The sequence below is a fragment of the Python bivittatus genome, unplaced genomic scaffold, assembly GCF_059951505.1.
Source record: "Python bivittatus isolate LINGU-HERP-01145 unplaced genomic scaffold, Pbiv_v1 ctg000040_np1212, whole genome shotgun sequence".
NCBI lineage: Eukaryota > Metazoa > Chordata > Lepidosauria > Squamata > Pythonidae > Python > Python bivittatus.
This window is the reverse complement of record NW_028277032.1, coordinates 3013059-3026871: the sequence shown is the minus strand read 5'-3', so window position 1 is coordinate 3026871 and position 13813 is coordinate 3013059. Positions and strand designations below refer to the sequence as shown.

The 13813-nt window shown below is 53.4% G+C and overlaps 1 protein-coding gene across 1 annotated transcript in view; it reads right to left on the bottom strand.

The window, feature by feature from the left end:
* The window catches only part of NHSL3 (NHS like 3), a 70184-nt gene extending 64874 nt beyond the window's left edge, over positions 1–5310 (bottom strand). The window contains exon 1 of the mRNA XM_088153801.1: positions 4563–5310. Within this exon, the coding sequence (XP_088009927.1) occupies positions 4563–4824 (262 nt within the window). The 5' untranslated portion in view covers positions 4825–5310. The remainder of the gene's footprint in view (positions 1–4562) is intronic.
* Positions 5311–13813: the final 8503 nt, after the last annotated feature.

Sequence of the window (13813 nt, the reverse complement as noted above, 5' to 3'; positions counted from 1 at the left end):
ATCTCCCTCCCTCTGGCCTTTTTCTGAACAAAAGTGCTGAGAACACTGGAAACAGCCCATGAGCCAGGAGAACAGCAAGACGGCAGGAAGAGGTGGAGATCCCCCGGATGGATGGTGAATAACCTTGCTTGAGAAAAACCGTAGCCAACACACTTTCTTGTTCCTATGGAAAGTCCTTTGACTATAGAGAAAGGTACATTTTTCTACGGGATATACAAAGTTTTGCCAATGTATTTTATTTCACAGCACGGCTTTTCCTTCCAAGATACATAAAGCTTCTAAAACAGATGTCCAACTCCTGCAAATATAATTCCAGGTTTGTGCTGGGACCCACAACTCTCTAGGAAATTGCCATTATGGCAAATCAGGCTGATTTCCTCATCTGTACAAGGAAAATAACACTGATACAGCTCCCAAAGTTATGGAAGGGTGTGCAAATATATCCAGATTGGAAAGCCACTTCCCAACGGAAAGCGCTGGTGATTTTTGAAAAAGAACACTACCTTGTGCCTGAAATTAAAAGGTACCATCAGCCAGCCAGTCATTTTTCCAGCCTCCAGGGAATCTTCCAAACTCCCAAACATTCCAGAGAAAGAGCTGTTAGCATATTAGCAGAGCTCCATTCCAATACCTGCCACTTTTTATGCAGCCAGGGGAAGGAATCCTTTGCTATCTTGCCAACAAGAGACAAAGGAGAGGCATTATCCCAGTCCTATTTCAAGCATTTTGAAAGCAGATTCATCACAGAGGAATACCATTTCTCCAAACCCTGGAGAAAAAGCGACCAGGGAGAACATTGCTTGCACGCTGCCTGGGGTAAGGATGCAGAGGGAGGAACAGCATCAGGATCAGCCTTCCCCACCTGCTGCTTCTAAATATAAGGGACTACAGATCCCATCATACTCCCAACCTCTGTGAGAAATATGACCCAACCTATCTGAAGAGCACCAGTTTGGGATAGGATTATTTAACTCAGTGTTCCTCAACCTTGCCCACTTTAAGACATGTGGACTTCGACTCCCAAAATTCCCCAGCCAGCCATGCTGGCTAGGGTATTCTGGGAGTTGAAGTCCAAATGTCTTAAAGTGGCCAAAGTTGAGAAACGCTGATTTAACTGGACAGCACTCCAATACTCTCTGTCCTTTGGATGGCCCTTGGATTCTCCACATCTCTGACAGCAGAAGCTGCCCTTCTCTGGACTGTTCCCAGCGTATCTTCCTTGGAACTGAGCAACCAGGATGAGGTCTGGGTTTAGAGTTGCACTCAGTCCTCCCTCGCTTGTCTGATGCCAAGAGGAGGGGGAAATGCCGCTCACAGGCCTTACTCACATTTCCCAGGCAATGCACAGAAGCTTTTGCTTCCACTGATCCACCATCACTCCTGCATTGCTTGGACTTCTGGTGGCCCCTGACTTCAGCGTTCCAGGTTGAAAGGCATGAACACAAGGGAGCCTCTGTCCGGGCAAAAGCTGGGGGCCAGGAGATAGGGTTACACACAGTGTGAGGCTCAGGGTGGGGAGGCACGTTCCAGGCCTTGAATAGGCTGACACTGGAAGCTGTTCTGGGTGGGCCAAAAGCCAACTGCCAACTGATGCCCACCAGAGGGCTGGGAGGGCAATCATCAGCTCACAGGTGTCCATAGTCAAGCAGAAAGCTACGACATGAAAGGGGACGTGGGGCAGGGAGGGCAGTATTGAGTTGCTTCAGTGAGGATGAACCCACCAAAGGACCAGCAAAAATGAGGTCCTGGAGATTGGGAAATCCCAACTCACACCCAGCCCGCAAGAGAAGAGGACCACCTGTCCTAATATAAAAGCACCCAAGCAAGACTTGCTTCTCTTCAAGGCAGATGCTCTACTGGGACATTTCCCGGGGGGGGGGGGGTCAAACATGGCTACCTTCAACCTAAAGCAAGGTGAGGGTGCATGTTGTCCCAGACGACAGAGACAGCGGCACAGAAGAACTGCTGGCTTCCTAGATGGGCTCATTTTTCAAGTAGCACTGATGTGCCCAGAATGCTTTCCACCCTGGCATCAACACCCTCACCCTAACTCAGCTGGACAATCCATATAAGTTGTGGATTTTTAAAAGGCGGCAACCATACTAGCTTATCCCAGCAGAAGTATAAAAAGCCTCATGACACCTTAAAGGTTGAACAACTATATTATGGCATCAGGTTGCATGGGTGACAATGTGCTTTGTCAGTCCCAAAAGTATTTGTTTAGTCGTTAAGTCGTGTCCGACTCTTCGTGACCCCATGAACCATATTGTGCCAGGCCTTCCTGTCCTTCACTGCCTCCCTGAGTTTGCTCAGTTTCATGCTCATTGCTTCAGTGATGCCATCTAACCATCTCATCCTCTGCCGTCCTCTTCTCCTTTTGCCTTCAATCTTTCCCAGCATCAGGGTCTTCTCCAAAGAGATCTCTCTTCGCATTAGGTGACCAAAATATCTGAGCTTGAGCTTCATTATCGATCCTTCCAATGAGCAATCAGGGTTGATTTCCTTTAAGATTGACTGGTTTGACCTCCTAGCAGTCCAGGGGACTCTCAAGAGTCTTCTCCAGCACCACAGTTCAAAGGCATCAATTCTTCGGCGCTCGGCCTTTTTTATGGTCCAGCTCTCACAGCCATACATTACTACTGGGAAAACCATAGCTTTGACTATGCGGATCTTTGTCGGCAAGGTGACGTCTCTGCTTTTTAATATGCTATCTAGGCTTGCCATGGCTTTCCTCCCAAGGAGCAAGCGTCTTTTAATTTCATGGCTGCAGTCTGTGTCTGCGGTGATCTTGGAGCCCAAATAAATGAAGTCTGTTACTGCTTCCATTTCTACCCCTTCTATTTGCCAGGAATTGATGGGTCCAGATGCCATGATCTTAGTTTTTTTAATGTTGAGTTTCAAGCCAGCTTTTGCACTCTCCTCTTTCACCCTCATCAAGAGGCTCTTTAGTTCTTCTTCACTTTCTGCCATTAGGGTGGTATCGTCCGCATATCTGAGGTTGTTGATGATTCTCCCTGCAATCTTAATTCCGGCTTGTGATTCTTCCAGCCTGGCATTTCTCATGATGTACTCTGCATATAGGTTAAATAAGCAGGGTGACAGTATACAGCCTTGTCGTACACCTTTCCCTATTTTGAACCAATCGGTTGTTCCATGACCGGTTCTAACTGTTGTCCCAAAAGTATATGCCAAAACAAATGGGTTAACTGTTCATATTTTTGTGGGGTTTCTAGCTAACTTAAAAAGTTGCAGCGTTTGAGTGATGACATCGTCATTCCCAGGTCGTCACTTGCTCCCCATTCTCCTCCGTGGATCTTCAGGCCAATGGACCTTTTTGGCCAGTTTTTCCTGAGGCGGATCCACAACGGCCAATCTGCCTGGCACGCTGCCACCGGTCAAAGCGTAATGCTCCACTCCATCTGTGCTGACACACACCCATGCAGACTCCTTTGGCAAGACTCGCCCTTGAACCTAGTGAACCAGGCAGTAGGAAGTTGCAAGCTCACGCAAGACAGTAGCTTCAGCCCAACGCGTGGTCCCAAGGCTCCCACAGGCCGCAGCTGCCCAGGTGGGCCACAGGCAGTGGGTGCCAGGAGCTCGGCAGCCTCTGGGCCACGAGTCGGCCTGCGTGGACCGGCCACGCAAGAGACTCCCGTGCACCTTTCTCTGTCCCTTAAGTACAAAGTACTAAGAACCAGGCAAGAGAGTGCTGAGTACTAAGTGCTAGGCAACTTCAGCAGAGCAATAACCTCAATTCTCCCCAACTTAGTGCCTCCCCAGCAGAACGACCGGGTCAGGGTTGGGCCTGAGTTGCATCACTCCTTGCAAAGCTCCCTCCCCCGCTCCCTCCTCCGTTAGAGATCTGGAGCTGCTCCAGAGCTCTCTCAGGATCCCTGACCTCATGAGTCAGAGAAGGAGCAGCCCGCGGAGCAGCGGCGGCCTGGGCAGGAAAGGATGTGCAACGGGGAGCGACGAGCCCCACACCTGGCACCGCTGCCAGGAGCCAGCCTGCCGCGGTCGCTCCGAGAGCAAGACCTCCCGGTGGGTGGGTGGGTGCGCGCGCGCAGGCTGCTCCCCAGCAGGGGGGCGGCTGGCGGCGGCGGCGGCGGCTTTGCCCACCTCGCGAGCCCCACTGCTGTGGCGCTGAAAGACCCCAAAGAAACGGCCCTCCGGCCAGCCTCGGCCTCCCCCACTGCTCGTTCGAGCAAGGGGAGCCCCGGTGGCGCCGGCCGCGGGGAGGAAGCGGGAACGCAGGTTGGCGCAAAGGCTTCCGTGGCAGCCACATTTAGCGGGCTTCTGCTCCGGGAGGGGGACGCAACCCGCAACCGGCGAAGCAACAGGACCCCCTGCAACTTCGGGCAACGAGGGCTCAGCCCCGCAGCGCGCGTGCAGCCCGCTCGCTTTGCGCGCCATCAGGTGGAGGAAGAGTCCGGCGGGAGCCCGCAGGAGAGGCCCGCTTCAGGGACCCCTCCTGGACCCCCGCCCCGCCGCGACCCTCTGCCAGGCTGAGCCGCGAGGCACCCCGCCCCGGCCCAGCGGGCGGCGGCGGCCCTCGGCCTTACCTTTGCCCTTGCGCCGCTCCTCTGGCTTCTTGCCCTCCGCAGGGGGCGCCCCGGACTGGCCCGCCGCCGCCGCTGCCGCCGCCGCCGCCGCCGCCTTCTTCTTCCGCCGGCCCCGCAGCCAGCTGAAGGCCCGGCGCAGGCTGGACGAGCCGGACTTGGGCTTCTTCTTCTTGGGGGGCGAGGCGGCGGGGGAGCCGTTCTCCTTCTCCGCGGGGATCCAGCTGTCCTCGGGGGCCGCCGCAGGTGCGCTCTTCCCGGACATCTCCGAGGGAGGCCGGCGGGGAGGGAGGCAGGGAGGCGGCCGGGAGGGGCGAGCGGGCGGCCGAGGCGCGGCGCGGCGCGGCGCGGGGGAAGCTCGGGGGGCTCGGGCGGGCCCGCCTCTCCCTCTGCCGGGCTCACTGGCCGGGGGGAGCCGCAGCTGGCGCCGGGACCCCCATCGGAAGCCCCGCCCGGTTTCGCGCGCCTGCTCTCGACCGCGCGGCGGCCCGGCCGCTGCGCTCCGATCCCCGCCGGCGCTCAAGTTTCCCCGGAGGAGGGCGTGTGGTCCCGGCCCTGCGGCGCCGCGATTACTTGCCCTGCGGCCGGCGATCCTCGATCGGCAAGGCGCAAAGAAGACGGCGCTGCCGCCGCTGCCGCCGCCGCCGGAGAAAGTTTCTGCCGGACCGGAGGGCGTGTGGGGCGGCCGGGCGGGGCCTGCGGAGCGCGCCGGGGTGTGGAAAAGCTCCCCCTCCAACACTCCGCCTCCGCCGCGCTTTCGCTCCAGATCTCCCCCTGCAGCCGCCGCCGCCGCCGCCGCCCTCCCGTCTTCTGATCCGGACGCACGCGCCGCCCCGGAGCCCGTGTCTTCGGCTCGGATGGGGCTCCCCCTGCCGAGGCGAGAAAGCCGCGCGGCGCGGCATGGCTCGGCGCGGCTCGGCTCGGCGGAGTGAGCAGGTGGGACCGGAGGCGAAAGGCTGGTTCTGGCCAGGAATGGGCCGGTCTCGGCTAGCGGGGAGGGATCCCATGGCTGTATTCGGCCCTGGAGCCCGCGTCCAGGACGGGAGTGACGTTGAGCATGGGCAGAGTTCAGCGGGGCGTCTGCCCTTTGATCGTTGAAGCCCAGCTGCTCCGCACCCTGCGCGGTTGATGCCGGGGCGAGGGGAACTTCCTGGCCGGGCTGCGGGCTGAACGTCGCAGCTTAAGCGCGGGGCTTGCTTCCCCCATCCCCCCCCGATGCTCTCCGCTGCCCGATGTCTGCGAAGGCGGAGCAGAGCCGTGGGTCTTTCGCTCCCTCCTTCTCGGAGGGGCCTGGGGCCTGGCCTGGCGCCCTGGAGGGCCGGAATCTGATCCAGCTGCGGTGCGGCTGAGCGGGGGCTGGATCACGTCCCCCTAGCGAAGGTGTCGATAGACGCATCAGCTGCAGCCTGGCCCATCTTGGGGGGGGGGGGCGGTGATCCAATGATCCTGCCAGCCTCTGGGTCAAGGAGCAGGTGCCAGTTGGAGCCTTTGCCCCTTCTCCTGTTGTAAATCTGTCCTTGGACTGTCTCCTCCAGCACTGGCTGGTGCAGCAGGTTCTTTTCCCCAGATGCTTTCCTGGGGGGGTCGGTTTGTGGTCCAGCAGTGCTTTAGCCAGTCTTTCTTGGCCCCACCTGATTAACCCTGAACACAAGGCAAGTGCCTGTTAGCTCTGGCCTTCCTCCCCCTGCCCCCTGCCCCCCCAGAACTCAGGCAAGACCCTTCTGTGGTGCCTGAACAGAATCCTGCTGGATGCCTTCAGCAGGAGGCCCCCAACCCAACCTCGGATACAAAATGGGATGTCAGCCGGGTGCGTGTGCAATTTTGCAAGGCAGATGCGTAACTTCTCTCGTGATTAGCTGAAGTGTTGATAGAACAGGCAGACTGTGAGCTGCTGGGGATTGTAATAGAGGAGGTAGCCAGGAGGGGCTGGGAGTAAAACTGTCGATGTGACTCAGCTTCTCTTTGCAGGCTGTTTGCGCTCAAGACGCTATGGTGCCTCCTCTCGCAGTGGCACAGCAGTTCTGTGGGCACGATGCAGCGCGGCCCACTTCTTTCTTGCCTCGGAGCAGCATCCAGGCAAGACAGCACTCAGTGTTCTCGTCCGTAGAAGTGCTCAGGGATGGCTGTGTGAATGCATCTCCCAAGAGGCTGTGGTTGGTTTACTACCCGGTCCCACCTGGCAGAACAGGCAGTCTTTTGGCCACGTGCATCTTCTGGATCCCAGAAGGGTGGCGGGGAGGAAAGTAGCCACCCCAGTACCAGGCCTGACAAGGGAGTATATGAAGGGAGGATTTTCCAGCTTTGGGAGAAGCCGCTCTCTCTCCAGGTGGCCAAAGACACCTGGGCAGGCAGGGAGAAAGGGGTGAAGCAGACATGGGGCTTGTCATAGTGGCAGGAAAGAAAAAGGGAGGAGATGCTCTTGAGCGTCAGCCTTGGGAAGAGGGTCAGCCGAAAGGTTCCTAGGGCAGTAGCTGAACGGGCTGATCCTCGCTCAGGCTGATTTCTCCCATCTAAGGGTTCTGCGAAGTGACTGGCACAACACCGGCCTCTTTGTCCTTGGAGCATCTTCCACCTGCCACCAAGAACAGCAACAGGAAGGGTGGATGTGCCCCAGAGCTATGACAACTCCAAACCACGAAGGAGCTTCTTTGAACATGCCTCAGTATGTGAAGCAGGTCTGGTGTGGTTGCGTCCACCCATCCCACCCCCAGGTTTGGCTGCTGAGTGCTGAGGTCTGAGGACCGGGAATTACCTTGGAACCAACATCTGCAAGGCATTTTCGAAGTCTTGGGAAGGAAGCTGCTGGAAGCCCAAAGGCTTCGTATGGGCCTGCAGACAGACATCGCTGGAGCCCTCTTGTCCCTTTCTTATTGACACAGGAAGTTTGGGGCCCTCTCGAAAACAAAGCCACGTTCATTGCTGGGGCTCTGTGCAGCAGCCTGTCTCAATTACGGCTGACCCTGGGTAAGTTCAAGGAAGGATCATAAAGTGTTTTTCTTGAAAGGGAGCTGCACGGAGGGACCCAGCCTCTCCACCGCAGCTTTCGTGAAGTCCTGTGTCCACGGCAAAGTCTGCGGACGCTCCTCACTCCGTGGGACCAGTTTGAGGGGGGATGTTTTGAGAGGCGGCAGAGGCTCAGGCCCCACACTTCCTGAGGGACGTGGAGAAGCTGCAGTATGTTCAGAGGAGAGCTACCAGGGTGACCAGGTTGGGGGGCAAAGCTGACGGGGGTGCTGAGCTCACGCGAGAGATGACTAAAGGGAGCTTCCATGCCAGTTTGTTGATATCTAAAAGGCTGTCACGTGCAAGAGAGGATGGTCTGAGAGCAGGACAAGGATCAACGGGGTGTCTGCAGGGGGAGTCCAAAAGTCAAGATGGCTGCCGCCACCGTGCAGTTGAAGCACCCCTCTTTTTTACACGTGTCGCAGGGGGGCTTCAGTCACATGGTCCTGGCCACCATTAAACTTTTGGGACCACCCCTGCAGAGAGGTTGAAATTAAAGGAGATTTAGGCTGACTATGAAGAGGAAGGTCCTGAATAAGGCTGTTAAGCAGGGAAAGAAACTGCATGCCACAGGGGTGGACTCTCCCTTGCTGGGGGTGACCGAAGGGAGACTGGATGGCCATTTGCTGCAGGGGGGGTTGACTGGGTTGACTGGATTCCTGCACTGAGCAGAGGGTGGGCTATGCGACCTCGAGGGTCACTTCCAACCCACACGTTCTATGATTAGAAATGATCACTTCCTTAAGAAGGTGTCCTGCAGGAGTTCTTCCATCTACCTCAGTGTTTCTCAATCTCTGCCACTTTAAGATGTGTGGACTTCAACTCCCAGAATTCCCCAGCCAGCCATGCTGGCTGGGGAATTCTGGGAGTTGAAGTCCACACATCTTAAAGTGGCAGAGATTGAGAAACACTGATCCAGCCTGTCTGGCCATCTGGAGCTGCCTTCTCCCACCCCCAATTGCGCTGGACCTTTCTCTCTCCCTCTCCAGCTCAGCGTGGCCTGCTCTGGCCTACTGGTGCCTCTGCCAGGGCTGACCCCCAGCTGTGTGGGGCTCAGCATTCCCCTCCTTGGGTGAAAACTTCCAAAAGATTCACCACGTGGTTCAAATGTCCGGACACGATTCCTGCTGTGAGGATTCCTTCATCTTGCTATAATGGCAGGGCCAGCTCTGATGCTGAAATGGGGGGGGGGGGACACTTCCAGGGCTGCTCTTAAGAGAATCATAAATGCATTAAAGTTGAAAAAAGCAGCAGCTTTCCATTCAAGGGATATGGGTGGTGTCTCCCCTGCCGCTAATATTATGAAGGGGGCCTGCTGGGAGGCATCTCGCCCATCCTCAGGATATTCTCCTCCTCTTCAGAAGCCTGCTATTCCTTGCAGTGTGGACTTTTTTCCTAATTGCACAAATCAACACTCCTATTTAATATACTTGGAGGACAATTCACAGTAAGAGAATGGCTGCTCTTCATCCAGACCATAATTCTTGTGGGTTCCAAACCCAAAGCAATCAACGTCTTCTTGTGATCCTTCCAAAACATTGAGAAGACTTTTTCCAGAGCCAGAAGCTTCGGATAGGCAATGGATTGTGGCGCTGTGTGCAGAAAGTGCCCCCCCCGTGAAAATGTCAGAAGGGGAATGGCTGTGCCATTCATTTTGCAGTGCCCAAAATTGCCCGCTTGTTTGTTCCCCTGATCTCACAGCTCCAAAGATCAAGACTGGAGAAAGCCGTTCACCATTTCCGCAAAGCAAGCGGAACACAACATTTCCAGCTTCCGCTTTGAGCCAATCCTTGTTGATGTTTAAACCCTTTGGATGCTTCTTTGTGCTTTGAGGGATCATATCAGAAGTTAGTCTGGAGTCAAGCAGTGCCTATACTGAAATAGCAGCAGCAACAAACCATCGAACGAAAACATCTGCCTATCCCGGGTCCTTGGGAAGGACTTGATAGGTAGATAAAAATGCCAAATCCAGTCTAAACATCTGGCTGACTGTGCGACCAACCATCATCGTAACAACAACAACAACAACAATAATAATAATATTGGGAGCAAGGCAGAAGTACTGTTTTCTTCAGAAGCTCAACAGAGAATGCCCAATCCATGTAAAACAGGCAGAGCTTTGCATGGTCACGGCCACCATCTCAACCTTTTTGACTCTTCCTGCAGATCACCCTCCATGTAGTTAAAAGGTCCCGGGACAACCTGAGGAGACCACCTGCCTAAAATCCTGCAGAGCCTTGACGATGGGCCCAGCCAGACTCCCACAGACCGTGATGCAGCTTCGCCGTTCAGAGCACCGATGGGCAATCTTTATGATGAATTTCTTTTGCCTCCCAAAACACTTGTATGGCAGTGATCAGTGGTGCACGGGAGGAGGGAACACAGTTTGAGGCCCAGTTTGGGGTCTGGGATTTCTGAATTTGTTTTCAGCTTGCTTTAGAAAAGGAGGAGGAAGAGGAAGGAGAACAGCGGCAGCATACTTCGCCGCCTTGCTGCTAAATCTCAATCCCATGATCTCAACATCATGGATCACTGGAGGGTAGGTACAGTTGGTCCACCCATAGCTGAATTGTACAGCTCTTTAATGATCATTTGCATTTCTTCGGCTTCATTTTTAAGGGGTTTTGTTGGGGTGATTGTCTGACAGGAGGTGAAGTCCAGCTCTAGAAAGGCTGCCCGCAAGCCATCCTCTGCCCAGCTCCTACAGCAGCAACGCCTGAGTTGAATGTTTGTTGCAGGCTGCTTGGAGGAACCAGGTGGAAAAATGCCGCCACCCCCCATTTCTGTTAATTTTTACCCCAGCAGTATGTCAAAGTGCCCATTCCATTCATTTCTTGTCTGGGCCTGTCACGGCTGGAAGCGCTCCAACAGGACTGCAGCATTACCGGAGTTTCTTTGCCTTTCAAAGCTGAACCATGCCTTGTGATTGCACCGGGCTCCAAGAAATAGCATTTGGTTTTCTGGAGGCCAAGCTAGTTCCAGGTAACCGGAAGCAGCTTGGCTGACGCGCGCAACTGGCAGTGGGAAAATTTCTTGAAGTTGCAGTCTTGAGCACGTGAACCAGGATGTAAATTCCAGAGCACTCAGCGGGACTTACTTCAAGTAAACATTCTACTTTATTCCGTTTCCTGGGGGCTATGCTTGTTGGCTTTTGGGCTTGCATTTCCACGAAAAGCAAGAGTCAAAACAACTAATAACTATAAAAGATGAGCCTGCAATGGGTATCCTGCACTTCTTAAAGCAAACACTGAACTGAGGCGCAAATTAACCAGCTACATTTATCATAATGCATGAATCCAGCCTGGGTGCTTACTTTGTGGTTCAGTGTGTCAGGTGAACTTGGAGAATTGGATTGAGTAAACCACGGTTCAGCTCACTATATGTTAGGGGGTCATGAGAACTGCAGCCAAGTCAATCTTAGCCAGGCTATAAACGATTTGGGGCTTTAAAGGAAGGAACCAGCATTTGGGTTGGTTTGCATATTGCACTCCGTTGGGTTTATTTTGGCTTGCTGTGTGAGCCCAGCATGAACCACGATTAAACAAAATATGGCTTAATGTGATATTTAAACCTGGGCTTTCAGGACTCCAGAAAAAGAGATTGATTCTTGCACATCCTTCAGGGTGAGGTTGATATGTTCCTGATAGCGGGCACCCGTTAGCAACTTGCCAGCTACATTTTCCAGATGCCCATCAAGCGTAGCTCCCAAGTGCAGCGCATTGCATAATCTAGACCCGAAGCAATCAAGGCTTGGGGAATGAGTGTCAGTTCAGGGACAGCCACAGCTGGTCCACTAAGGCATTTGCATAAGGGCCTTTTTCAACACCAGTAGCTAACTCTCCACTTGTTGCAGATAAGACAGACTCCTAGCCTGCCCAGAACTGCCTGGAAAAAAAAATTAAAGTGCCACTTTCATCTTTTAAGATTTGAGAGCTATGGATGTTGCATATGAAGGCAGCAGAAGTTGAAAGAGATTTTAGTTTTTAACTTTACAGTAAACTAAATACCTGGAATAGTGTTAGCAACAACTAAACCATTTTTTCTTGCCCTTACGCTTTTTGGAAGAAGGGTTGATCTTCAGTTCCCATAATTTCCAACCATCATGGCTTTCAGGTTGAAAAGGCTGGTTTAAGCACTTGCCTCAATCCATGGGGAAGTCCTCCTGCATGGGGTCTCCAGAACAGGACTCTTGCACAGACTTGGCTCTGGCCTACTGCCTCTCGGAAAGGAGCTCTGGTTTTATTGATTGTGTGTCTAACACAGTATCTTTACTGCCTTTCCTCCTCCCACGTGGTTACTGTAGGGTGGGAAAAGCAAGAGAAAGCAATTCTGATCAGCTTGCTTTGCCCAGTCCGTTCTGTGCATGGAGGTGTCCTCCAACTCCTCATCAGATAAGTAGCTTGTACTTTCTTCACTCAAGGGTGGGGAACAACCTTTTCTCCATCAAGGACCAGGTTTCTCTGGATCAACCTGATGAGAATTACATAGTGGGCAGAACTGAAGCAAGCAGTAGATTGGGGCAGAGCTAAAACTGAGTGGAGCGATCACTGGCTTTGATCCTGTATTGTGTTATATCATGGTTTATTGGAATGTGGGATATAAATAATTGCAATTAACTTGATTTTAAACGATCACTTGGAAACCACAATGTCTTGGTTCACACATTGCAGTAAGCAATACAAAACAAGCCATATTACGGTTTTGTGCATTGTGCAAACCCACCCACTATTTCTCTTCTTCCCATTATTACTTTCTTTTTCTGACACTTTTTTCCCTTCTCTGAAGTAGCCTGCAGGAAAGGGGCCGATAACTCTTATCGGATGTCTAAATAGATCTCTTGCAGACGGGCTTTGTCATTGCATTAAGAGCCAAGGTCTGCGTCTGCCCTGGGGCTGCAGGTTGCTCCCCATCCTAGCTCCTGAATCCGGGCAGCACCACCATTCTCTCAGTCCCTTGGCACGAAGGACAAGGGAGGATGTCAGCCTTCCCAGTAGATCAAATGGGAAACACGACCAGATGAGCTAATTCGGCTTTATTGTAAGGCTGCATTAACAGAATCTTGCAAGTCTGAAAGTACAGTTCTGCCGCCTTCACCTTTATGGCCTGATAACTTAGGGAGGGTCCCTTCTGACCCTCTTGCTCCATGCACTGTCCAGCTGTGGGCTATGTCCTCTCTAATCTGACCATTCCCTAGGCAGCATCTCTTCGCCCCATCTCTCAAGGTCATTCCCACATACCGTTACGGAGGAGGAGGAGGAAGCCCAGATGTGCAACAGGAATGATGTGCACAGAGGTGCAACAGGTGAATGATGTGTGCCTCTGCACACAGATGTGCACAGAGGCGCAACAGGAAACTTAGTCCCCCCCCAGAGGTCCACAGATGCCTCCTGCAAATGGTCAGGATTTTATGGAAATGGGTCAAGCTGCTCAGACAGAGCATGGCCGGTGCGTCCACCTTTGCTTCTGTCAGATGGTTTTGCATATGTGAATTGCAGTGGAAATGAAGCACTGAAGGGCAAGGAAGTTTATGTGTTCTTTGGCTGTCTGAGCATGAACCGTTCCTCGTAGCGCTGTTTGGGATGAAGGTGGCTGAGTCTGAAGGACTTAAAGGGCAGCTGTCTGCTCCTCCTGGGCCGCTGCTGAGCATGGGAGGAGGACATTTCCAAGGGGCCTTCTCATGGATTCATTCTGCCCTGAACCCAGAGCGAGCTGCATGGACCATCTGCAACCATAGACATTTCTCTGGTCTTGCTTTTGAAATGTGTGTAAGAAAAACCACTGGAAGGTGGCTAAGAGTCATCTTCTGCAGAACAAAATGTTGGTGATGGGGAATCTGCATCAGGACTGGACCAGCCTTTTCTAAGTAGCAGGATGGCTGGATACAGAGTCCTGGTGGCAGCAGGCGGTTGGGTATACGGGGCGAGTTCACACAGAACACTGAACCCAGAGACTGAATGGCCTGGTTTGAGGCCCAGTATGAGCCACAAAAAACATCAAGGTTAAAGCTAACCAAACGATTGCAGCCTTTACGCTAGTAATTTACCTGCTGCACCAACGTGAGGTGAAGACCTCATAATGGGCTATCCCTCAACTGAGTAAAACATGCGACGTGGATGCGTTCAAAGTATTCTTATGGGTTCTGCATTGCAGTGAGGCATGTCTGGTTTTAGCCATGGCGTACTGAATAAACAACAATGGCTAGGCTCAGTACAGGATGCTAAGTCTAAACTAAACAAACCCCATTGCAGCTT